The sequence below is a fragment of the Lactuca sativa genome, chromosome 7 (genome assembly GCF_002870075.4).
Source record: "Lactuca sativa cultivar Salinas chromosome 7, Lsat_Salinas_v11, whole genome shotgun sequence".
Lineage (NCBI taxonomy): Eukaryota > Viridiplantae > Streptophyta > Magnoliopsida > Asterales > Asteraceae > Lactuca > Lactuca sativa.
The window spans coordinates 75,199,505-75,224,532 of NC_056629.2; the positions used below are offsets into that span (position 1 = coordinate 75,199,505).

At 38.5% G+C, this 25,028-nt stretch overlaps 1 protein-coding gene across 1 annotated transcript; it reads right to left on the reverse strand.

The window, feature by feature from the left end:
• Nucleotides 1-13,139: 13,139 nt before the first annotated feature.
• On the reverse strand, nt 13,140-17,363 carry LOC111879524 (mannosyltransferase APTG1). Its single transcript, XM_023875988.3, has 10 exons — nt 16,915-17,363; nt 16,187-16,431; nt 15,899-16,016; nt 15,713-15,817; nt 15,170-15,456; nt 14,547-14,828; nt 13,949-14,138; nt 13,729-13,880; nt 13,486-13,648; nt 13,140-13,379 (listed from the first exon to the last, which is right to left on the reverse strand). Exons 2-10 carry the CDS (start codon nt 16,399-16,401, stop codon nt 13,296-13,298), a joined length of 1,596 nt encoding a protein of 531 aa, XP_023731756.1. The 5' UTR covers nt 16,402-16,431; nt 16,915-17,363; the 3' UTR covers nt 13,140-13,295.
• Nucleotides 17,364-25,028: the final 7,665 nt, after the last annotated feature.

Here is a 25,028-nt window from a genome sequence, read left to right on the forward strand (position 1 = left end):
GTTGTTTGAAAATATTGAATGTGAAGTACAAAATTGAGACAGGTGTTGGCTTTTTACATGATGCAAGTGTCTTGAATAATGTCAAGAGGAGTAATGGTTGATTTAATATATGCATAAGGTAATGCTCGTGAGCCATGAATGGCCACTAATTAATACCCCCCCCTTTATATGTGTGATGCGTAGATCTTTAATATTGACACAGATCTACCAGTGAAACTGTTAGCGTCATATTAACAACGAAAATTATTTACTGGCTAATACAATGGTGGCTAATTTCTGTCTATAATCTGAACCATCTTTAAAACCAAATGTTAAACAATTAAAAAGTTACGGGTTACTAACCGAAAAAAGGAAAGAAAATTCCTTAAACTATCTATTATGACACAGTCAATTGTTTTAAAAATATTAGTCAACAATATCAAACCACCAGAGGCCTTCTACCTAGTAGTATTCGGTATTGTCTTTCCTTCTTGAGGTCGAAGGTTCAAGTCTCACTGTGGACATATGTGAAATAACTTAGGAGTAGTTTAGTATATATTTGTATTGGCAACAATATCAACAACTGAAATGTCAAACTATGAGTAAAACTACTCTAACTATGAGTAAAACTACTCTAGGGTGTTTTTTGTTTTTCCGAAGAATGAAGTAAAATCAAGTTATAAAAAGTTATGTAAATATAAAAAGAAATTGTATCAAATCTGTAAATCAAAGTTTAAAAAAAATATCAAGTTATACTAAATTTGTAAAAAAATGAAAGTTGAAGAAGTTTGAACAGACAAGTCAAATCTTGCACCGTATAGAGGTTTTGTAGTCTGAAATCTTCCAAAAAGCAAATTGTTGAGAGAGGGCAAGTGTTGCGCGTACGCTGCACCGCGCAGCAAAATACGATCTGAGTACGTTTTTCTAAACAAACAAACAAACTCTTAAACATCATGAATTTGAAAATTAGTTGCAATATAAATGCATCATGTTTAAGAGTACATTTACTTACCATTTGACATTTCAATCGTGGACTTTGTTGAACGAAAGTGGAAAGCTATTGCTATCCTAATAGCAGGCCAGACGCAGGAACTGATATTAGGTGTGGCATAAATTTTTTTTTCTGGAAAAAGGTCAACCTAGTTGTACAATTTTTTTTACGTAGTTACACAATAGGTAAAAAGAAACTTCGAATTCTTTTCATTATGTACAGAAAAAACAAACATTGTCCGTGTCATTCTTGGCACCCACTAAGAACCACCCCTACCTATAGATATCAAGAAATCTTGAGGGAAAATTACTTAGGAGGGTAACTACCTCTTATCCGTGTTCACATATTGGCAACTTCTTCTTTTTTGTACATAATAAAGCAACTAACTTGTTTTAACTGTTTAAATTACACAAATATTACCGGCTAACACAGGTAACTCAAAGGGTAAATGACTTAGGAGGGTAACTACCTATTATCTGTGTTCACATATTGCTAACTTTTTTATTTTTTTGTACATAAGAAAACAACTAACTTGTTTTAACTGTGTAACATCCCAAAAATCATGATCAAAAATTTTGTTTTTAATTTAATACTAAAACCATAATTGTCAAACCATTATGTAACATCCTGAAATATCAAGAGTAGAGTTGAAGGGCTAAAAGAGTAAGTTGTGGAAGAGTGACTCGGCGAGTCCATGGATGGACTAGGCGAGTAGAGTCGCGACTGGGTCGCGTGTTAAGTAGCCGACTCGGCGAGTCAGTAAGGAGGACTCGGCGAGTAGGCGCTGAGTGGAGAAAACCCTAATTCTCGGGGTTGAGCCCTATATAAAGAACATAACAGCCCACTCCCAGCCTCTTTATTCATCCCCAAGTCCAGAAACCCTTAGCCTTCGTGGGTGAGTGATCTTATCTCAATTGGGAGCTTGAAGGAAAGGATTATTGAAGGAATTTTGGGAGATTGAAGGCTTGGAGCAAGGGGCTTTGCTTGGATTCGTATTTCATTACAGTTGGGGCGTCCATTGGAGGTAATATCTCGTTCTTGGTCTGATTGTATGTTGTTTCTTCATTTTTGGGGTTTGTGGGAACTTGTCTATGGATGTAATTGGAAGTCTAGAGGTTAGATCTGAGGTTGCTACCTCAGATCTGGAATGGAGAAGAATCAGAGAGCATGAAAGTCCCTGTGTTGGAGTGTTAGTGAAGCTTACATGTCCCAAACCCTAAACCTTTGTGCAAAAGGCCTAGATCTCTTTGGATTCACGTAAAGTTTGTCACTTTACGTGATGGATGAGTTGTAGGAGGCTAGATCTATGTTTTGGATCAATTGCATGGTCTGGAATGCTTCTGTATGGATTCAGATCGGTGGTACTCGGCGAGTCACATGGGTGAACTCGACGAGTTGTTTGAAGATGAGCTGGGACTCGGCAAGTTGGAAGAACAACTCGGCGAGTCGGATGAAGATGGCCTTGGACTCGGCGAGTTGTATGAACAACTCGGCGAGTAGGTTGAAGATAGCCTTGGACTCGGCGAGTCTGTTCTCGGACTCGGCGAGTCTTGTCGAAGAGTCCCGATATTCTCTGGTTGAGTCGAGAATCGGTGAGTCAAGGGATGACTCGGTGAGTTGTGTGCGAGTGGACTCTGAGTTGTTGGACTCGGCGAGTCTTGGGGTGACTCGGCGAGTTAGGTCGCGGATTGAGAAAAGTTCTGAGTATGGGAACTCGGCGAGTCATAGGGTTAACTCGGCGAGTAGGGTCAGTCAGGGGTTGACTTTGACCTTGTCTTTAACCAAGGGTTGACCAGTGGTTTCCAGGGGTATTTTGGTAATTGTTGATTATTGTTTTAAGTTCAGTGCATTGATGGTTGACCAGTGGTGGAGATCGTATCAGTGATCGGAGCAGCTTGGGTTATTTGTTCAGTCGGCAGTTTCGAGGTGAGTTATCCTCACTATATCAACGGGGTCTAAGGCACTAAGGACGGCCCTTATTGGATTGAGATCCGGGTAGTTGTTGCTATGTTATTGTTATGCTGTTGCTGTGATATGTTTGCATCCTGAGAGTTAGGATGGTATATGTTAGAGGCCTGATTGAGATCGGTATCCTGAGAGATAGGGAGGCGCTATGCTAGTGACCTGTTAGGTCAGTATCCTGGTTAGGATGATTATATGATATGTGATCTGTTAGATCTGCTTGTGGACTGTGATTTGCTTTATGATTGTATATATGTATGTGCGGTTGTTTGGACTGGAGTTGGGTTGAGGCGGGTCCTGCTGTGTGCAGTAGGCCAAGATACCCAGGGCGGACCGGTTGTCCCGTAGGCCCAGCGAGCGGTCCGGATAAGCTGTAGGTCCCGATAGGGGCGGACCAGACGTGCCGAAGGCTCGGAGAGTGGACCAGACAGACTGAAGGCTCGGTGCGGGCGGACCAGTCATACTGTAGACTCAGAGAGTGGACCAGGTGGATTGAAGGCCCGGGAACGGGCGGACTAATCACACTGCAGACTCGATGTATGCGGATAGACTCAGAGAGTGGACCAAGTGGATTGAAGGCCCGGGAACGGGCGGACCAATCACACTGCAGACTCGGTGTATGCGGATAGACTCAGAGGGTGGACCAGGTGGACTGTTGGCCGGTGCGGCGGACCAGTCACACAGTAGACCCGGAGAGCATGGATGTTCTGTGTTTAGATATGTTGTGGCATGATATGCATGTATGGTATTTGCGGTTGGTATTTTGGGGATATCTCACTAAGCTTTCGGGCTTACAGTTGTGGTTTCATGTTTTTCAGGTTCTTCAGGAGATCGTGGCAAGGCGAAGGCGTGATCGTACCGCTCCTCATGATTTCGTGGTGTTATGATTCTGGGAACACGATAAATGTTTTGTATTGAAAACCTTTTTGTAAAGATTTTATGGAATCGAGATGTTTTTGAATAATTTAAAATTGGTTGTATTTTTCGGTTGTTACAAGTTGGTATTAGAGCCTTGGTTTGAGTGAATTGGAGGAACATTCGTGTGACTCCAGTCTCAAATCGAGGAGAGTTTTCAAAAGAGTAATTAAAAATGGTTTTAAAAAATGAGTAAGGGAGGACGCGGAGGTACGATCAGCCGGAGCCAGTAAGTAACCCCCAAAATACCATGCATGTATTTGTTTTTGAGCTTTGATAGAACAGCATGCTAGTGATCGGCTAGGGATCTTCAGGATTTCATGATATGTTGCCTGATTTGTGATGCCTGTAGCCTAGGGTTCCTTATGGGATATTTCCAGTGTTCCTCTAGTGGTGAGGATTGAGCGTTGTTATGCATGTTTCTCTAGGGTGTTGTGGTAGTACTTCATACAAATATGGGTAGGTGTGGAAGGTAGTATGGGCCCGTACTACTGAAAGCACAGGACCCATACGCGTATCAGGGAAACCATGATCTCTAGGGTTGGGTTGCGAGAGTTGGATCCCAGGATTGTGGGAAGTGTCCGAGATTTGGTATGGTGTTTTTCAGTATGGAGATCCCGAGGCATCATGAGAGTGGATCCGGGTCAGGATCGCGAGCAGGAGAGGGAGTTCCGGGCGGATCGGTACCGCCCGAGACTATCGGTCAGATGAGCACGAGCGAGTTGGATGGGAGGATTCGTGAGATCCTGCGTGATGAGATTGCTGAGTTGCTTCGGGCTGAGTTGCCAGAGCTGTTTGGGTCGATTAAGACCGCCATGGTGGAGTATTTTGATGAGCGCTATGCGGCTCTCGCAGAGACGGCTGCCGCGGCGGCTACAGCGGCGGCAGGAGGAGGAGCGAGTCGGGGCTTTCATTATCGGGACTTCGCTTATACGAAGCCTCCCACCTTCGATGGAGTTCAGGACCCGATTGTTGCTATGAGGTGGTTATCGGACGTGGAGGGGTGTTTCTTCACGTGTTCATGCCCTGCCAATCAGTGGGTGCGGTGTGCCCTGAACCTGTTGAGGCTCGGGGCGAAGGATTGGTGGAGATTGACCACGGGATCATATTCAGATGCGCAGAGAGCCGCGGTTTCATGGGATCAGTTCAGAGAGATGTTCATCACTCGTTATGTTCCGCAGGTTGAGAGAGAGAGAGATTGGCTCAGGAGTTACTTGAGCTGAAGCAGGATTCGGAGTCGGTGACTGAGATCACCAGGATGTTCACTGAGAGGGCGATGTTTTGCCTAGAGTTCGCTTCAGAGCAGGCTCAGATGTCTCGATATTTGAGCATGCTCAAGAGGGACATCAGGCAGTTTGTGTCTGCGCAGAGGTGCGGGACATTGTTGGAGTTGTAGGAGGCCGCTAGGCGGCGTGAGTTAGAGATTGAGTTGCAGCTGCGTGAGCTGAGGCAGGCCCCGGTGCAGTCGCAGCCGGCGTCGAAACGGTCCAAGACCGTTGATGTTAGAGTGGGGGAGCTGAGCAGCCACACTTGTGGAAAGTGTGGGAGGAGTCACACCGGAGCTTGTAGGTCCGGTGGTGCATGCCGCAAGTGCGGGAAGGAGGGGCATTATGCGAGGGATTGTCGGCAGTCAGCGCCAGTTCGGCATCTGAGGACTTGCTATCTTTGTCATCAGGTTGGACATTTGAGGGTCAACTGTCCACAGCTTGCTGCAGGATCGGTGCAGGCTCCAGCACCGGCCACTTTGAGGATCACAGGTGGAGTTCAGGGTGGAGCGGAGCCCCCAAGGGCTCAGGGTCGTGCTTTTCAGCTTGTTGCAGAGGAGGTCAGGGCAGAGCCAGAGACAGCTGCGGGTATGTTTCTTTCTTGATGTCTGGTTATCTTGCGATTTTTGTGGTGTATGGTTTGTGCTGGTATCTTTGTGTGGGTTTCGATGCGGTATTCGTCGTTTTGCGGGTTAAGGTTTGGGTTATGGATTTGTGTTTCGGGCTTTCGTCTTGGTATCCGTTGTTCCCTGAGGGTTTGGTATGATTATAGTTTGGTGTTTTGTGCTATCGTTGGTTATCGTTCGTAAGGGTTATTAGTGGAGATGCGGCATTGGGTTGAATGTCGGGTGGCATCTACATTCGTGGAATGGATAATTGGAGATCGGATTCTTTTTGAGCGGATTGATCAGTGAGGAGATGTGTTTTGCTGAGGATTGTTCATGCTTGTGGGAAGCAGTCAGTGTGTAAGTGTTCTCTTTGTGCAGGGTTGTTCTGGAAGGTCGTTAATGGCGACCGGTGGTTGTTAATCAGTGCTATAAGTGGGGGAGAATTGGAGAATTCTCCGGGAGGTCGATGAGTATTTGAGGGTGCTTAGCTGTTGGGATTCAGCAGTGTTCCGTCAGCCCAGAGTATAGGCTGATAGGAGCGAGTGTCAGGCATGCGGGGCGGGATACAGACCTAGGGCATTTGATTGTGGAGGCCTGGGAGCAGACCGGGATCGAGTATGTTGATGGAGTTAGAGTTCGGAACCCCTAGAGGGCTAGAACGGTATGCATGGGAGGATTTCCGGAGGTGATAACTCGGAATGTCGAATGCTAGTTGAGCGGTCCGGATAGACTGAAGGCTGGTAGGCGTACCAGTCAGGCCGAAGGCTCGGAGAACGGTCCAGCCAAACTGGAGGCACTGAGAGCGGTCCAGATTGGCTGAAGGTTCTGAGGGTGGTCCAGATGGGCTGAAGGCCTGGTGAGGCGGTCCAGTCATGCTGAAGACTCTGTAGATATTGTTGGATCTGTTGAGGATATGGTTTGGGGTATGTCGCAGTGTGTTTGCATTAGAAGGTCTGGCCCCGGGTTGTGATTTTGATGAGTTGAGAGAGTGCATGGGCTTGAGAGGCCCTGCGATGAGAGCCAGAGTATGTGGATAGCGGATACGCAAAAAGGGTGGTGTCGCGTTGGGCGAGCACCATGGCACTTGTTGGAGTGACAATGTGGCCAAGTGGATTCCTTGGAAAAGGAAGAGAGAAGGGTGTGTAACTCCGAGAGGGAGTGCAAGTTCACGGAAGTGAAAGCTGCAGAGCAGAGTTATGATTAGAGTATTTCGAGTATGGTTTTTGAGCATCGTGTTTGCGGCAGTGGAGTAGAAGCTCATCCGGTTTGGGATGTCTGCTGAGGTTGCGGAAGGAATTCCGCAGGTGTAGAGCCAAGAGGCTTGGAAAGGATGTAGGGAGAGAGTCCTGGACTCTCATTGTGATTCTGATCAAGGTATTGGGTATGTATCAGTGGTTCATCCTGGGGGATGTTTGAGGGTGTCATCAGTGTATCGGGTTTTCCTAACCCGAGGGTGCTAGAGCTAGTTCAGCATGTGTATGTGATTGTAAGGGGAGAACTCGTGAGAGTTGCTCTGAGATTGAGAATGGGTCTCTCAGTCGTCCCGGAATGGATAGAGTGGGATTCGGATCGGGGATCCGATGGTTCATGGTTTTCTAACCCTTATGTGTCGAGTGATTATTGAGATTTGGGGCAAAGATGCATCTTGGATAATTCTCGGTTGTTGAGAGTGATGATCAGGGGGTACAGTCGGTGCCCAGTTCGAGACGGTGGTCAGGACACCGTGAAGGAAGGGAAAGTGTGTTTGACTTTCGATAAGTATGCCTTGAGGGACCTGGTCCGGTTAAGGCTAGGTGGAGCGTTGTGGGAGTATCCTTGGAGTTGAGTTGCTGTAGGCTTCGAGGGCGAAGCCTAATTTAAGTGGGGGAGAATTGTAACATCCCGAAATATCAAGAGTAGAGTTGAAGGGCTAAAAGAGTAAGTTGTGGAAGAGTGACTCGGCGAGTCCATGGATGGACTCGGCGAGTAGAGTCGCGACTGGGTCGCGTGTTAAGTAGCCGACTCGGCGAGTCAGTAAGGAGGACTCGGCGAGTAGGCGCTGAGTGGAGAAAACCCTAATTCTCGGGGTTGAGCCCTATATAAAGAATATAACAGCCCACTCCCAGCCTCTTTATTCATCCCCAAGTCCAGAAACCCTTAGCCTTCGTGGGTGAGTGATCTTATCTCAATTGGGAGCTTGAAGGAGAGTATTATTGAAGGAATTTTGGGAGATTGAAGGCTTGGAGCAAGGGGCTTTGCTTGGATTCGTATTTCATTACAGTTGGGGTGTCCATTGGAGGTAATATCTCGTTCTTGGTCTGATTGTATGTTGTTTCTTCATTTTGGGGTTTGTAGGAACTTGTCTATGGATGTAATTGGAAGTCTAAAGGTTAGATCTGAGGTTGCTACCTCAGATCTGGAATGGAGAAGAATCAGAGAGCATGAAAGTCCCTGTGTTGGAGTGTGTAGTGAAGCTTACATGTCCTAAACCCTAAACCTTTATGCAAAAGGCCTAGATCTATTTGGATTCACGTAAAATTTGCCACTTTACGTGATGGATGAGTTGTAGGAGGCTAGATCTATGTTTTGGATCAATTGCATGGTCTGGAATGCTTCTGTATGGATTCAGATCGGTGGTACTCGGCGAGTCACATGGGTGAACTCGACGAGTTGTTTGAAGATGAGTTGGGACTCGGCGAGTTAGAAGAACAACTCGGCGAGTCGGATGAAGATGGCCTTGGACTCGGCGAGTTGTATGAACAACTCGGCGAGTAGGTTGAAGATAGCCTTGGACTCGGCGAGTCTGTTCTCGGACTCGGCGAGTCTTGTCGAAGAGTCCCGATATTCTCTGGTTGAGTCGAGAATCGGTGAGTCAAGGGATGACTCGGTGAGTTGTGTGCGAGTGGACTCTGAGTTGTTGGACTCGGCGAGTCTTGGGGTGACTCGGCGAGTTAGGTCGCGGGTTGAGAAAAGTTCTGAGTATGGGAACTCGGCGAGTCATAGGGTTGACTCGTCGAGTAGGGTCAGTCAAGGGTTGACTTTGACCTTGGGGTGACTCGGCGAGTTAGGTCGCGGATTGAGAAAAGTTCTGAGTATGGGAACTCGGTGAGTCATAGGGTTGACTCGTCGAGTAGGGTCAGTCAGGGGTTGACTTTGACCTTGTCTTTGACCAAGGGTTGACCAGTGGTTTCCAGGGGTATTTTGGTAATTTTTGATTATTGTTTTGAGTTCAGTGCATTGGTGGTTGACCAGTGGTGGAGATTGTATCAGTGATCGGAGTAGCTTGGGTTATCTGTTCAGTCGGCAGTTTCGAGGTGAGTTATCCTCACTATATCAACGTGGTCTAAGGCACTAAGGCCGGCCCTTATTGGATTGAGATCCGGGTAGTTGTTACTATGTTATTGTTATGTTGTTGTTGTGATATGTTTGCATCCTGAGAGTTAGGATGGTATATGTTAGAGGCCTGATTGAGATCGGTATCCTGAGAGATAGGGAGGCGCTATGCTAGTGATCTGTTAGGTCAGTATCCTGGTTAGGATGATTATATGATATGTGATCTGTTAGATCTGCTTGTGGACTGTGATTTGCTTTATGATTGTATGTATGTATGTGCGGTTGTTTGGACTGGAGTTGGGTTGAGGCGGGTCCTGCTGTGTGCAGTAGGCCAAGATACCCAGGACGGACCGGTTGTCCCGTAGGCCCAGCGAGCGGTCCGGATAGGCTGTAGGTCCCGATAGGGGCGGACCAGACGTGTCGAAGGCTCGGAGAGTGGACCAGACAGACTGAAAGCCCGGTGCGGGCGGACCAATCATATTGTAGACTCAGAGAGTGGACCAGGTGGATTGCAGGCCCGGGAACGGGCGGACTAATCACACTACAGACTCGATGTATGCGGATAGACTCAGAGAGTGGACCAGGTGGATTGAAGGCCCGGGAACGGGCGGACCAATCACACTGCAGACTCAATGTATGCGGATAGACTCAGAGGGTGGACCAGGTGGACTGTTGGCCAGTGCGGCGGACCAGTCCCACAGTAGACCCGGAGAGCATGGTTGTTCTGTGTTTAGATATGTTGTGGCATGATATGCATGTATGGTATTTGCGGTTGGTATTTTGGGGATATCTCACTAAGCTTTCGGGCTTATAGTTGTGGTTTCATGTTTTTCAGGTTCTTCAGGAGATCGTGGCAAGGCGAAGGCGTGATCGTACCGCTCCTCATGATTTCATGGTGTTATGATTCTGGGAACACGATAAATGTTTTGTATTGAAAACCTTTTTGTAAAGATTTTATGGAATCGAGATGTTTTTGAAAAATTTATAATTGGTTGTATTTTTCGGTTGTTACACATTAATTTAATACTCCGGCATCGGGCCTCGCCCGGCATCGAGCCCCGCTCGGTATACAGATCTGTCTCTCTTAGGCCCTGCCTGTCTCCGGGCCCCGCTCGCTAACCACATACAATCATATAACATGCTAACACATAAATAAACACTCTACTATATCCCTGTCCTAAGAAACATACTCTGCTAATAATGAGATACAGAACATCGTCCGTACTCAGCTAGTGATGAGATACAGGACCTTGCCCACACTCACCTCTCTACCCGGCACATACACGTATCACATGGACAACAAGTATAATCTAACATGTTGGGCTGACATTGTGGCCTTAGACCCATTCACATAGTGAGGAGACTCACCTTGCATTGCTGAAGACTTAGCTGGAACTAGCTGAGTACGGACAAAGTTTCATATCTCATTATTAGCAGAGTATGTTTCTTAGGACAGGGATACAGTAAATTATATTTCTTTATGTGTTAGCATGTTATATGATTGTATGTGTTTAGCGGGCGGGGCCCGAAGACAGGCGGGGCCTAAGAGAGACAGATTTGTATACTGAGCGGGGCTCGATGTCAGGCGGGGACTGATGTCGGGCGAGGCCCAATACCGAGTATTAAATTAATGGTTTGACAATTATGGTTTTAGTATTAAATTAAAAACGAAATTTTTGGTCATGATTTTTGGAATGTTACACAGTTAAAACAAGTTAGTTGCTTTCATATGTACAAAAAATAAGAAGTTGCCAATATGTGAACACGGATAAGAGGTAGTTACCCTCCGAAGTCATTTTCCCTTTGAGTTACCTGTTTTAGCCGGTAATATTGGTGTAATTTAAACAGTTAAAACAAGTTAGTTGCTTTATTATGTACAAAAAAGAAGAAGTTGTCAATATGTGAACACGGATAAGAGGTAGTTACCCTCCTAAATCATTTTCCCAAATCTTGAACAATGTTGTCACCAAAAATGTTAAAAGGGTATGTCAAATAACTCTTAAAAACTATCCATTCCAAGATTACTTGCAATCAGGTCAGACGGCCCATTTTTTCAAGTGGCCCAAAAACTTCATGGGTTATATAATATTGATATATAATGTCTATTTTTAAGTAAAAATAAGATAAATTATAGGAAACGGGATATAACCAAATTCAAAGGCCTAAATTTCACACATTACTAGAATCCAAAATAAGCAACATCATATATATATATATATATATATATATATATATATATATATATATATATATATATATATATATATATATATATATATATATATATATATATATATATATATATATATATATATATATATATATCGTTGTTCAAAAAGAATTAGATAGGTAGGTGCATCAAAAAATGGTGAATATTAAATCGACAAATTATAAACCAACGAAGTATGAAGAAATCAAGCAATTATAGAATGCATTAGTTGATTAGATCATATCAGCTCTTAAGTCTTAACGGTTAGAATCGCATTGCATATATAATCTTATTAACTATGTTCTCATTGTATCTTCGGTAAATAAAAAGATTTCAAAGTTTAAGTTATTAAAAAATTAGATAACCTCAGCAATGTGAGAAGAAATGTTGAATGATTTCCCTACTATTTGCTTAGATAAAGATATGTTATACAAGATTGATCTTGATATTATTATTAATGATTTTTTTATCTAAATAATATACAAAAAGTATCTTTCTTTTAATTAATAGATTTTTATAAATTGGTTCTAAAAAAACTAGAAAACCCATCTTTCTTTAAGTTAATAAAATTTTATAATTTTTTTGGTTATAATTATGCCTTTGAAAGGTCTTTTTATTTCCTCTCGCCACAGCCCAAAAATATGTTAGGACCACCCATCTTTGCAATTTAAATGTATCACATTCAAGACTTGTTTTACCTACCCTTGACACTTCGGTTGACACTTTCTTGAATGCAATTGTTAGCGATTGATGCCAATTACAATTACAAACACAAAAAAGATGAAAAGCATAAAATAATCGTAAACATCTTCTTATTTGATTGTTATCATCTTGGACTTTTGTCATGCATGTAGCAAGGCATGTAATAAGAGTGTTGTCTCAAGATCAAATTGGAATGATCTCCAAGAATGCTTACATTCGACTTGCCATTGATGTAAAAGATCACAATGGAACAAACAAACATAAATGTCACGATGTTATACATAATTCAAGATAAATCGAAGAGGTTTCAATGCTTTATTAGGCTTTTTGTGATCTGCATTGCTTGATTTTTAGTTGATTAGTCAAAAATTTTAGGCCCTATTTCAACAAACATCGACAATCATTTAGGCTATGCATAGGATTTTTTTAGTAGAAATAATGAATTTCTTATGGTTTAGAAAACTAATACTTAGAGAATAAAAAAAGACAAAAGAGGTGATATCAGACCATCTTAACATCCTAGTTCTATGGTATTATCTATAAAAATAAAAAATAAATAAATAACTATTCTGTTTATTTAAACAAATAACTCATTTATCAACTCTACCAATAAAAATCCTTCAAAAACACGATGTCAATTTGATTTCTAGAATCCTATCAAAATAATTTGAGAAAAATTCTAGAAGTTAAGAAAAGTAGTTGTATGCTTACGTGGAGAAAATAAAATATCGAGTTACATCCAATAAAAATTATCCTTATGGTTTAGGGTAATTTACGCGTTTAATCTCTAGTTTATTTTTTAACTCGGAAGGTCTTTACTGTTTGTTTCTGTTACACGTTTGGTCCCTATCTTACCTAAAAAAACTATTTTAGCCTTGATTTTTTAAAATATTTAAATAAACACATCTCAACCCCCCTCACCTTCAACATACCTTACATATCGCACCATTTTTTCCAATTTAAATAATAGTCTTTTTAGGTAAGACAGAGGCCAATCGCGTAACAAAAACAAACAGTAGGGACCAAGCGCATAACAAAAACAAACAGTAAGGACTTTTCAAGTTAAAAAATAAATTAGTGACCAAACACATATATTATCCCAAACCATAGGGACCATTAATGTAATTTACTCAAATTATTAACATAGATGATATCATATGGCTTCCATTTATCATTTTGTTTTAACTAAAGACAAGTATTCTAAGATTATCATCAATAATTAAAAAGCTCATTCACGTCTTTTATACATAAGATCAAGAATACATAACAAAATTTTAACAAAACATGAAGGCTAATTAATAATACTTAACAAATTAGGCTTCGTGTAACGAGATTAAAATAAATATAAAATGTCACTGGTCTAAAAGAGCATACACAACAACTGACGCTTGAAGATCTCGATCCACCTTAAAATGAGCATGAAAGAATCTTTTTATCTAAAAATCACAACACAAATTTCGTTTAAATAATTAAATAAATAAAAAAAAGGAAGTGTTATAACTTATAAGTAATTTAATTAATATAAGTATATAACAACTATACCTTTTTGAAAGAATGTGAGAAAAGGAAGTCTTTAATATATTTCTCTTCTGTATCAAATAACACAATATGACTTGGTGGGGCCCAGTTTTTCACATATTCTGATACGAAACCAATTGGATCCATTACAAACCGGTCTGACTCATCTTGGATTCCCTTAATTTCGCTGATAACAAATTACGAAAATACCCTGGTAATTAGTTACATTACGAAAAATAGTGTCAATGTGTATGTAATTATGTATACCTTGGAGAACAATCCAAGAAACGCATAGGAATATTGTGATGTAAAGTTGAATAGAAGGGAGTAGAATGACATGGCATTAAGAATAAAATGCTTTTCACGTTCCTTTGATTAGCTTCTTTTGCTAGATAATTCATCACATCTTCAGTTCCTCTCTGGGTATTAATTTTTAGCGTAAGTTTAGTGGAAGGGCAATTTGGGGATTTTAAAGAAGGAGATGTACCTGATGAACCATGGTCATGTAAAGAGCCATGGGGATATTTGTTAGGAGTAAGAAAAAAAGTGCTGGTTTTATCTTCCAGAAGCTTTTATTTTTGTTGCTTTTTTTATTGGATGAATGCTGTTGTTGGCTTAATTTTGCTAATGAATAACCAGAGAATAATAAAGCTAGTGGAAGCACAGGTAGGACAAACCTGTTAGTTGTGGTTTTAGAAGATTAGTAAAAAAAAAAAAAAAAAAAAAAAATTCTAATTTGTTTTTATTATAAACAAAATATTTAAAATGAAACAACTCTGAGTGTTTGGTTTGCAGAATGTCTTGGGAAGAATTGGAATAAAAGGGTATTTTAGTCATTTAAACAAATAAGGGAGCATAGTTGAAACTGAATTTATCTGCAATCAAAAAAAAAATATGAAAGAAATGTTTTCTTGAAGGGAAAATACATACTATAATGATAATAGTAAGGCATAAAAGGGTATTTTAGTCATTTACACAAATAAGGGAGGATTCAAAGTTTGAAACTGAATTCCAATTCCTAAGGAGTCTAGCAAACCAAATGCCCCCTAAACTTTATAAAAAATAGGAAATTTGGATATGCGTACCTGAATTCTTTGTGCCCTAAAACACTATAAAGGGCTAAAACCCACAAAATGAGTCCAGAAAGCTTCCAGTTTTTAGACTGAATGATGCCAAGCACCATAAAGGGTAAAAAGGTAAATATCATGACTGTAAATCCCTGGGTGAAATACCAGTGCCATGGGTGAGTTCCATAATAGTCACCTCCAGATGAAAGAAAATTAAACTTTAAAAAGTTTAAAGGCACTAAAACCCATGAACCATACATCAATCTATCCAATATGAATGTCAATCCAAGCACAACAGACCTGATTTTAAAAAAAAAAAAATAATTAAAAAAGTCAGAAACATAACAATTTAAGCAAATCTATGCATGTTAATCTTAGGGCTAAATGCAAGAAATAGCAACAATCATTACAGCAACATACTTGTAAGTTGACAGAAATTATACCTAAAATGCCCAAAATACCCTTATACTACAAGTGATTCCCTCATTATGCTATAAAGTTTTGCTTAAGTGAATGGATAATAAAATGGAAAGAAGGATACAGCAATATACAAATATATGAAAGAAAGTTGCTATTTAATGTATTTTGGTATTAAACAAATGAATGAAAATAAACTTTTATTTCTTGTATTTAAGACTTACCCAATTGGCACAACTTGAAGAAAAATGAATTTGAGCTTATTGTGGGACCCAAAAAACTCGGTAATTCCAACATAAACCCAAATGATAGCACTTGTGGGGCGAATGGCACAGGCTAAAGCAGCTGTAAGCAAAGCCCAGGTTCTAGAACCTGGGGGCATTTTGGTCAAATTGGTCCTCAAACTGGGCCAGTAGTAGAGACTAACAACTGTAAGAACAGTCTCCAAACTATTTGATAATGTTCTTGTGATACAGTAAAACATAAACCAGTTTGTTAACTGTGCAAAAAGCTGAAATAAAGTTAAGCAAAACATACAAGAAGAAGGGCATTTTCGTCTTTTGCATACACAATGGATACCATGGCTTGAAAATTAACCTAAATATAAAGAGCATGTGACACAAAATGATACAGCCTATTGGGAAACATGGACACATACAGAAATTTCAATGGTTAGGAGAAGGGCATTTTTGTCTTTTGCATAGACAATGGATACCAAGGCTTGAAATTTAACCTAAATATAAAGAGCATGTGACACAAAAGGATACAGCCCAATTGGCAACATGGCCACCATACAGGACATGAGAGAGTTTGAACAAGTAGAGATCACCAAAGGCAGACAACAAAGATTGAAATAGCCTTGGAGCTTTGATCTATGAAAAGGGTAGAAAAGTAAATTATCTTTTTTACATAAGATGAACATGTATGAATCTCAATAAAGAAAAGTATTTTACCATGAACAATGGAGTATCAAGATGTAAAAGTGAAAGAACTTTATATAGAACTGCAAATATCATTGGATGCAAATAGCTTCGTATCCCTTTTGTCCACTCCCATGTTAAATGTCCATATCTGTCAATCAATAAATAAAGTTAAATATATATATTTTATACAATATATATATATATATATATATATATATATATATATATATATATATATATATATATATATATATATATATATATATATATATATATATATATATATATATAAACTCAAATGAAAGAAATAGATAATACCCAAATGTAATTCTATGTGCAACTTCGAGAGCTTGCCAGTGTTCATCTGGGTTGAAATATGTTTGCACAAATAAAGAATTTGTGATTCTGAAAATTAAACAAATTAAAAAGATTTTCTTGGATGATGGAAATTGATTTCTATCTTCTTGAAAAGATTTGGGATTTGATGCTTCATCTCCATGTGAAAATTCAGCAGCTTTTGTTCGTTTTCTCATTATTGAATTGATGACACTAAAGTGTTATACCTACATGAAGGAAGAAAGGCATAACAAAACTTCAAGTATAAACCCATCAAAATAAATTTGTGTTATAACCATAAATTTATTTGAATCTAAACGAACAATGGCTTTTTATAACCCAACCATCAATTATAATCAGAAAACAACTCAGAAATCAGACTGTGTAGAAACTCAGAAATAAGAAAACAACTCAGAAATCGGAAACAGATAACATTGAAGCCTAACCTCAGCTTGTTATAACCCACACATGATATAATTCAGAAATCTAACCTAATCATGTAAATTTCGAGCACCTGATATATTCGATGTAAATTTCGACAGTAGCTCACAAATGCAGACAAGAAACTTCAAAATTGTAACTTAATCAAGTGCGAATCTAGTAGAATGAAGATGAAATTTCAAAAATATATATTTAATAAACCTAAAAAAAGGCATAAATTGAAGATTGAAGCATTATAATCGAAGCTGAGATTGAGTTGAAAATCAAACCAGAGATGAAATCACCGGCTGGAGGCGTGGCCGGAGGAGAAGTCGCCGCCTAATGTTGTCGCTGGAGGTGGAGCGGCCAGCTGGAACTGTGGCCGGAGATGGAGTTGATGGGGGTGATTTCGTATTTCTTCCCGTTGTGGTGGTGTGTTCGTTCAGTAAACATGAGAGTAGGGCACGTTTTTTTTATTTTTTATTTTTTATTTTTTATTTTTTATTTTTCTCTTTTACTAAACACCTAAATCACCTTATTGGGAAAATGACTTATAATGTTTAAAAAATGTTCAAAAAATACTATCCAAATTTTAAGTGTTCAAAAAATACCATCCAATTATAGGTTATGCATAAAAAACACCAACCAAGTTTATCTTTTGTTCAAATTGCACCTAATGGTAACCGGCAGGTGTAGGTTACCAATTTGATTTTATCTGTTAAACAAAATTAAAAGAAAAAAGAAAATGATATGGAGTATACATCGATTAAGTGAAGCATACGTGGTATTTTGGCTCATTACTCGTCAATGGCCGAAAGAGAGGGAAAGAGGGGGAAGTCGATTCCTCTTGGGTTTCATCGATCAACAATCCTTCAACAAAATCTGAAGTTGATTCCTCTAGGGTTCATCTTCATGTAAGTTATACTCTCATCTTGAAGTTGATTCTTACATATAAAACTTTGATGGTATTTTTTGAACGTTTTTGAAACATTGTTACCCTTATAAGTCATTTTCCCCACCTTATTTGGTAAATATTGTTAAAACCATATCATCACCTAAATATTTTTTTTTCAAAAACATCATTTTCAAAAACTTTAGGATGGTATCGTTAGTTCTTGGTTCTTATTATTTATTTATTTATTTATTTTCAAGAAAAAATCTAATATTTTTGTTGGATTGATATATGGGAACCGATATTTTCATGTTATCCGTCCGCAAATATATATATATATATATATATATATATATATATATATATATATATATATATATATATATATATATATATATATATATATGAGTAAAGTGAATATACCTAACAACCTTATATAAGCTTAGGTACCTAACCACATCATACAACGTATTTTTCTATCATATTTGCATTGTAATCACCCAAAGTTCTTAAAATTCAACATCATAACTTGATTGCTTCCAAAATCTTTGGATTTTCACCATTATCTTCCTTCACATGATGTCTTCCTATCGGAGACCCCCTGGTGGGCTTCATATACTACTGTTACAAATCAAATGGTGTAGGAGGAATATAATGGTGAATGTCTGAAAATCTTGGAAGTAAATTAAATTAAGGGTTGAAGTTTAAGAACCTTAGACGATTGCAATGGAAATATAATGCAAAACAATGTAGTATAATGTAGTTAGGTACCTAAGCTTATATAAGGTTGTTAGGTATATTCACTTTACCCTATATATATATATATATATATATATATATATATATATATATATATATATATATATATTTGTGGGCGGATAACATTAAAAAATTGGCTGATATATGTTTTTTTTAAATATATCAATAACTTTTTTGTTAAATTTGTTATAATAATTAGTATACTAAATTGATATAATATATTCATTATTTTGAAACTATATGATAATATATACATCTATTATACCTGCATAATCTCAATCGTTTGAATGACTTTTATCCGCGAGTTATACATGAATATAATTAAATATAATATATGACTTATTGTTATTTATTGTTGTTGTTATTGTTAATTAATTTTTCAAAATTTATTTGCTTAACGTTTTAATTTCTATCATTATAATTATTTAAAACATCAAACATTATTTTTTTTGATTTTAAAGGTAACAATATAATCATTTATATAGAGTTGTTTTTGACTATTATTATTGTAAGTTATTTTAAGCTCCTTATTTGAAAACTTTTAATGATTATAAAAATATATGTAGGAAATATTTTAGTTAAATAGAGATTACAATTTAGTTTTTGTATTTATCACTACAATTTTATCACTTTTAAGTATTTACAAAATATTCTTTGGTTTTTTAAGTGAAACTGAAATTTATATTTAAGATGACAATGTAATGTTATAGTTAAATTAATAATTTAAGTATTTTGTCCAAACTATTCAAAAGTTGTAGCTTTAAACTGGTAATGGTTTTTAAACAACAACATATTAAATTAATAAATTAAGTATAATATGTTAAAAGTTAAAGACATAACTTTATAAGTAGAAGTAAAAGATATTATTTTAAAATTGAAATTTAGTATCTACCCTAATAAATGAAAATAACTTTGCCACATGTCCTCTTCTCATTCATTTGGACACATGGCATTTTCTAGAAATTTTAAATTTTTCTATTTTCTACTTGTTATTTTATTAAATTAAAATCCACATTTAATATATAAGGTAATATATATGTAAGGTATTTATTAGAAAATGGTTTATATATGTAATGTATCTAATGCATTAAAGTCTCATTAATTTTAATAAGTCAAAAAATTTCTTATTTTTCTTATAAATTTAAAGTTTTCAAATTGTTAAAATTTTATATTTAATTTTTTTTAAATAAACCCATGTAATACATGGGTTTCACACCTAGTATTTATTATTACACTTTAGGTTTGATATTTATTTAACGTTATTAACCAACTTATAATCATTATTAGAAAGACACTACAATTAATCACTTTTAACTATTTACAAAATATTATTTTGGTTGTTTAAGTTAAACTAAAATTTATATATAAGTTGACCCACTAATGTTATATTCAAATTAATAATTTACATATTTTATACAAATTGTTCCAAAATTTTATCTTTAAAATGATAATGGTTTACAACCAATAATATATTAAAACTAATAAATTAAGTATAATATATTAAAAGTTAAAAAGACATAACTTTATAAGTAGAAGTAAAAATATTATTTTAATATTGAAATTTAGTTTATATATGATTACACTTTAGATTGTTAAAAGTAATTCAATTATTTTTATGTAGTATGCACGTTTTACTTAGGCCCTTGAATAAATCAAAGTGACCAGTGAGTGGTCCTAGTCTTTAGGAAGTAGTTAAGTTTGTTTCCTTTTTTCCAGTAGCTTTTAGATTAAAAGTAGAGGAAAATGTATGTTGAATGTATCCCCACTTAATTTGTTTTGTTCAGTGAATAAAGAACACTTCTGCCTCAATTTATCCAGTGTGCTATTACTTCTTCTCTGTGACTCTCTGTTCATTGTGCAACTTTTGCTAAAGTGTTTATTCCAGTTTTACCCTCCCCTGTATTCTGTCAAGTTTTGTCCCTTGTGCAGTCTTCCTTTTGCCGTGTTTTATTTCCTATCTTGGTAATAAAAGTCTTTATTACCCCTGCAAAATACCAACATCTGGTATCAGAGCGAATCCCGGTGCATGCCCAAGTACCAATCTCGTGAAGAGATGGCAGGAAACAATGGGAATGATGACAAAGATGGTCAAATTACTCTCCACTATCTAATGTTATCAAGAACCAACTATGGAGCATGGGCAATCAAGATGCAGGTCTTCATGCAAGCTCATGGTGTGTGGGATGCAGTAGAGCCCATAACTTCAAACACAGTTGTTGATGCAAAGAAAGACAAAATAGCATTAGCAGTTATTTATCAAGGGATACCTAAAGATCTCTTGATGTCGTTGGCTGAAAATAAAACAGCCAAAGAGACATGGGAGGCTCTGAAGACAAGATTTGTAGGGGCTGACAGAGTAAAAATAGCAAGAATACAAACTCTAAAGGCTGAGTTTGAGTCACTCACCATGAAAGAGTCGGAAGGAGTGGATGAATTTGCGGTGAAAGTAGAGAACATTGTGAGTTCAATGCGCACTCTGGGTGATACGGTAGATGAAACCTATGTGGTGAAGAAGCTGCTTAAGGATGTATCAACCAAATTCCTGCAATTAGCCTCAACCCTGGAACAATTTGGAAATCTAGATGAAATGAAAGTAGAAGAAGTAATTGGGAGATTAAAAACACATGAAGAAAGAATGAAGGGCCATACCGAAAGTGATGATCGAAAACTTCTCTTGACACACCAAGAGTGGTCAGAGAGAAATAAGAAGAAAGGAGATAGTGACTCCAAATCCAAATCTCATAGAGGAGGTTTTGGAGGCTCACGGGGACGAGGCAGAGGCAGGGGTAGACACGGTGGAGGACTTGGTCGTGGCAGAAGTGGATCAAATCACCGCAAGGAAGGAAGTCATAGGGCCTCCGGAAGTCAAGACAAAAGCACAGTGCAGTGCTATAACTGCCAGGAATATGGCCATTATGCAGGTGAGTGTAAAAACCCAAGAAAGGAAATAAGCCATGAGAATAATTTGATAAAAGAAGATTCTGAACCAGCACTTCTGTTGATGTTCTGGAAAGTAAAGAAGAAATTGGTGAGGTGTTCCTGAATGAGGAGAAAGTCCATCCAAAATTGAAGGCAAAAGGTGGAGATACAAACCAGTCAAGGCAATGGTATCTCGACACAGGGGCGAGCAATCACATGAGTGGTGATGAGAAGAAGTTCCAAAACCTGAACAAAGAAATACAGAGTTATGTCAAATTTGGGAATGAATCCAGAGTTAGAATTGAAGGAAAGGGGTCAATAGATTTCCAATGCAAAAATGGTGAAATAAGAAGATTAGAAGAAGTGTGCTACATACTAGATTTATGCAGCAACATTATCAGTCTAGGTCAGTTATCAGAAGGAGGAGATGAGATTAAGATAAAAGAACCATTCCTTTGGGTTCATGACAGCACTGGAAGGCTGCTAATGAAGGTACACAAATCACAAAATCGTCTTTATAAAATTTAACTTGAAGAAGTCAATTCAAGATACTTAGTTGCTGAAATTATAGACCCAACATGGCTATGGCACACAAGGCTAGGGCATGTAAACTTTACCTCATTCAAATTAATGGCTGATAAAGGTTTGGTTGAGGGAATTCCCAAGATGATGATTCCATCTAAACCATGTGAAGGATGTCTCATAGGGAAGCAAACGAGGCATCCATTCCCTTCATGTACAAACTTCAGGGCAAAGAGAAGACTGGAACTTGTCCACGGTGATCTATGTGGTCCAGTCTCACCACCAACACCAGCTGGGAATAAGTACTTCTTGCTTCTGGTGGATGATTACAGCACGGTAATGTGGGTGTACCTGCTAAAATCAAAGGATGAGGCATTTCATGTTTTCAAGAATTTTAGAACAAAGGTTGAAGTAGAAACTAGAGAAAAATTAAAAATGTTTAGAATAGATCGGGGAGGAGAGTTTCTCTCAAACCAATTCACTATATATTGTGATGAGACTGGGCTCAATCGTCACTACACCTCACCCTACTCCCCGCAACAGAACGGGGTTGTAGAGAGGAGAAATCGAACAGTCTTGGAGATGGTTAGAAGTTGTTTAAAGACAATGAAAGTACCTGATGTACTATGGGGAGAAGCAGTAAGCCATGCTGTTTACGTCTTGAATAGATTAAGCTCTAAGGCCCTCAAGGAGATCACCCCGTACGAGATGTGGACGGGAAGGAAGCCTAATGTCAGTCACCTAAGGGTTTTTGGGTGCATCGCACATATGAAGATATCCAAGAATAACTTGAAGAAATTGGATGATAGAAGTAAAAAGGTGGTGTATCTGGGAACTGAAAAGGGATCAAAAGCTCACATACTATTGGATCCTGATACGGGATCAATATATGTGAGTAGAGATGTGGTGTTTGAAGAAGATCAGACCTGGAATTGGGGGGAGAAAGCCAAGATCAAATCAATCCCAGGTATGACCTTCACGATGGAAGGATTTGATTTCGACGATTTGGGTGAGACTGAAGTCCGAGAAGATGAAGCTCAAGATGATGATAGTGATCCGGATCCATACACTCCTCAATATGGTGTCGGGTCAAGCGGGTCAACTAATAATAATGTTTGGATTGAAAATAAACAACCCGATAACTCACCACAAGTGAGCCCACTTAGTCCACTACTTGGCATCCCACAAAGCGTTCAGTCCGATTCGTTCATAACCATAGCTTTTACGACTCAAGCTGCGCCTCCAAACACCGCCTCAAGCTCTACAGGTGTTGGCGCTCCGAAATGGTATTGATTACTCACAGATTTATACGAGAATACCGAGGAAATACAATTACCCCCTGAAGAGCTGATGATGATTCGCAACAAGGAAGAATCGAACTCGTATCAAGAAGCAAAGATTAGAACCGAATGGGTTAGTGCAATGAAGGAATAGTTGGCATCAATTGAAAAAAATAAGACTTGGACATTGGTTGATCTTCCAAAAGGGCAAAAAGCAATTGGTCTAAAATGGGTTTACAAGGTAAAGAGAGAACCAGATGGGAGAATTGCAAAGTACAAGGCGAGAATTGTAGCAAAGGGATACCTATAGAAATAGGGCATCGATTATGAAGAAGTCTTTGCACTGGTGGCTAGGATTGAGACGGTGCATGTAATCTTGGCTCTTGTAGGATCAAGTGGATGGTGGGTGCATCACCTGGATCTGAAATCAGCTTTCTTGAATGAAAGGTTGAATGAAGAAGTGTACGTGATGCAACCTGAAGGCTTCGAGAAAAAGGGAGAAGAAGGTAAGGTATACAAGCTCTCAAAAGCCATGTATGGACTAAAACAAGCTCCTAGAGCTTGGAATGCATGTCTAGACAAATACTTAAAAAGCCTCGGGTTCACAAGGTGCTACCAAGAGTACTCTGTGTATACAAGAAAAAAACTAGGCAACACCCTGATAGTGGGAGTATACGTGGATGATTTGCTACTCACAGGCAGCTGCCCCAGAGATGTGAAGGAATTTAAACAGGAAATGAAGGCCAAGTTTGAAATGAGTGACCTTGGGCTACTTAATTATTACTTGGGAATTGAATTGAATCAAAATGAGACTGGGATAACCTTGAAGCAGGAGGTGTATGCAAAGAATATCTTGAACAAAACACACATGATGGAGTGCAATGCTACAAGAATCCCCATGGAACACAAATTAAAGATGTTTAAAGATGAAGAGGGTAAGCTGGTGGATCCTACTGAGTATAGAAGTGTAGTTGGTGCACTTAGGTATTTAACTCATACACACCCTGATCTCTCCTTTGTAGTGGGAGTTGTTAGCCGGTTTATGGAGAAACCAACCGTAAAGCATCTCCAAGCAGTGAAAGCAATCCTTAGATACATTAAAGGTACCCTGAACTATGGGTTAACATACACTAGAGGAGAGAAGAGAGTCACCCTCACTGGGTACTCTGATAGTGATTTTGGAAAAGACATGGAAGATGGGAAGAGTACAGGAGGAGTGGCCTTGTCATCCTGTGAAGCAGAATTTATGGCTGCAACTCAGGCAGCTTGCCAAGGCATATGGCTTTGCCGGCTTCTCACTGAAATCACTGGACAAAAGGTACCTCCAATTGACCTATTTGGTGACAATAAGTCAGCTCTTGACTTAATGAAGAATCTAGTTTTCCATGGGCATAGCAAACACATCAACATAAGGTATCATTTTATAAGAAAATGTGTAGAGGATGGGGAAATAGTGGTCAGTCATGTGTGTGGGATAAAACAGAAAGCAGATATCCTTACAAAGTCAATGGCAAGGGTGAAGTATGAAGAAATGAGACTTGATTGGAGTAAAGTCAATCACAAGATTCTGAATTAAGGGGAGAATGTTAAAAGTAATTCAGTAATTTTTATGTAGTATGCACGTTTTATTTAGGCCCTTGAATAAATCAAAGTGACCAGTGAGTGGTCTTAGTCTTTAGGAAGTAGTCAAGTTTGTTTGCCTTTTTCCAGCAGCTTTTATTTTAAAAGTAGAGGAAAATGTACATTGAATGTATCCCCACTAAATTTGTTTTGTTCAGTGAATAAAGAACGCATCTGCCTCAATTTATCCGATGTGCTATTACTTCTTCTCTGTGACTCTCTGTTCATTGTGCAACTTTTGCTAAAGTGTTTATTCCAGTTTTACCCTCCCCTGTATTCTGTCAAGTTTTGTCCCCCTGTGCTGTCTTCCTTTTGCCGTGTTTTATTTCCTATCTTGGTCATAAAAGTCTTTATTACCCCTACAAAATACCAACATAGATTTGATATTTATTTAACCTTATTAACCAACTTA

Excerpts from the sequence above, each read along its gene's own strand:
- LOC111879524 (XM_023875988.3), bottom strand. The coding sequence starts at position 16,401 with ATGAGAAAACGAACAAAAGCTGCTGAATTTTCACATGGAGATGAAGCA. Across the intron at positions 14,829-15,169 it reads CTTCAAGTTGTGCCAATTGG|GTCTGTTGTGCTTGGATTGA; the intron begins GTAAGTCTTAAA and ends TTTTAAAATCAG. Across the intron at positions 13,380-13,485 it reads TCTCACATTCTTTCAAAAAG|ATAAAAAGATTCTTTCATGC; the intron begins GTATAGTTGTTA and ends TGTGATTTTTAG.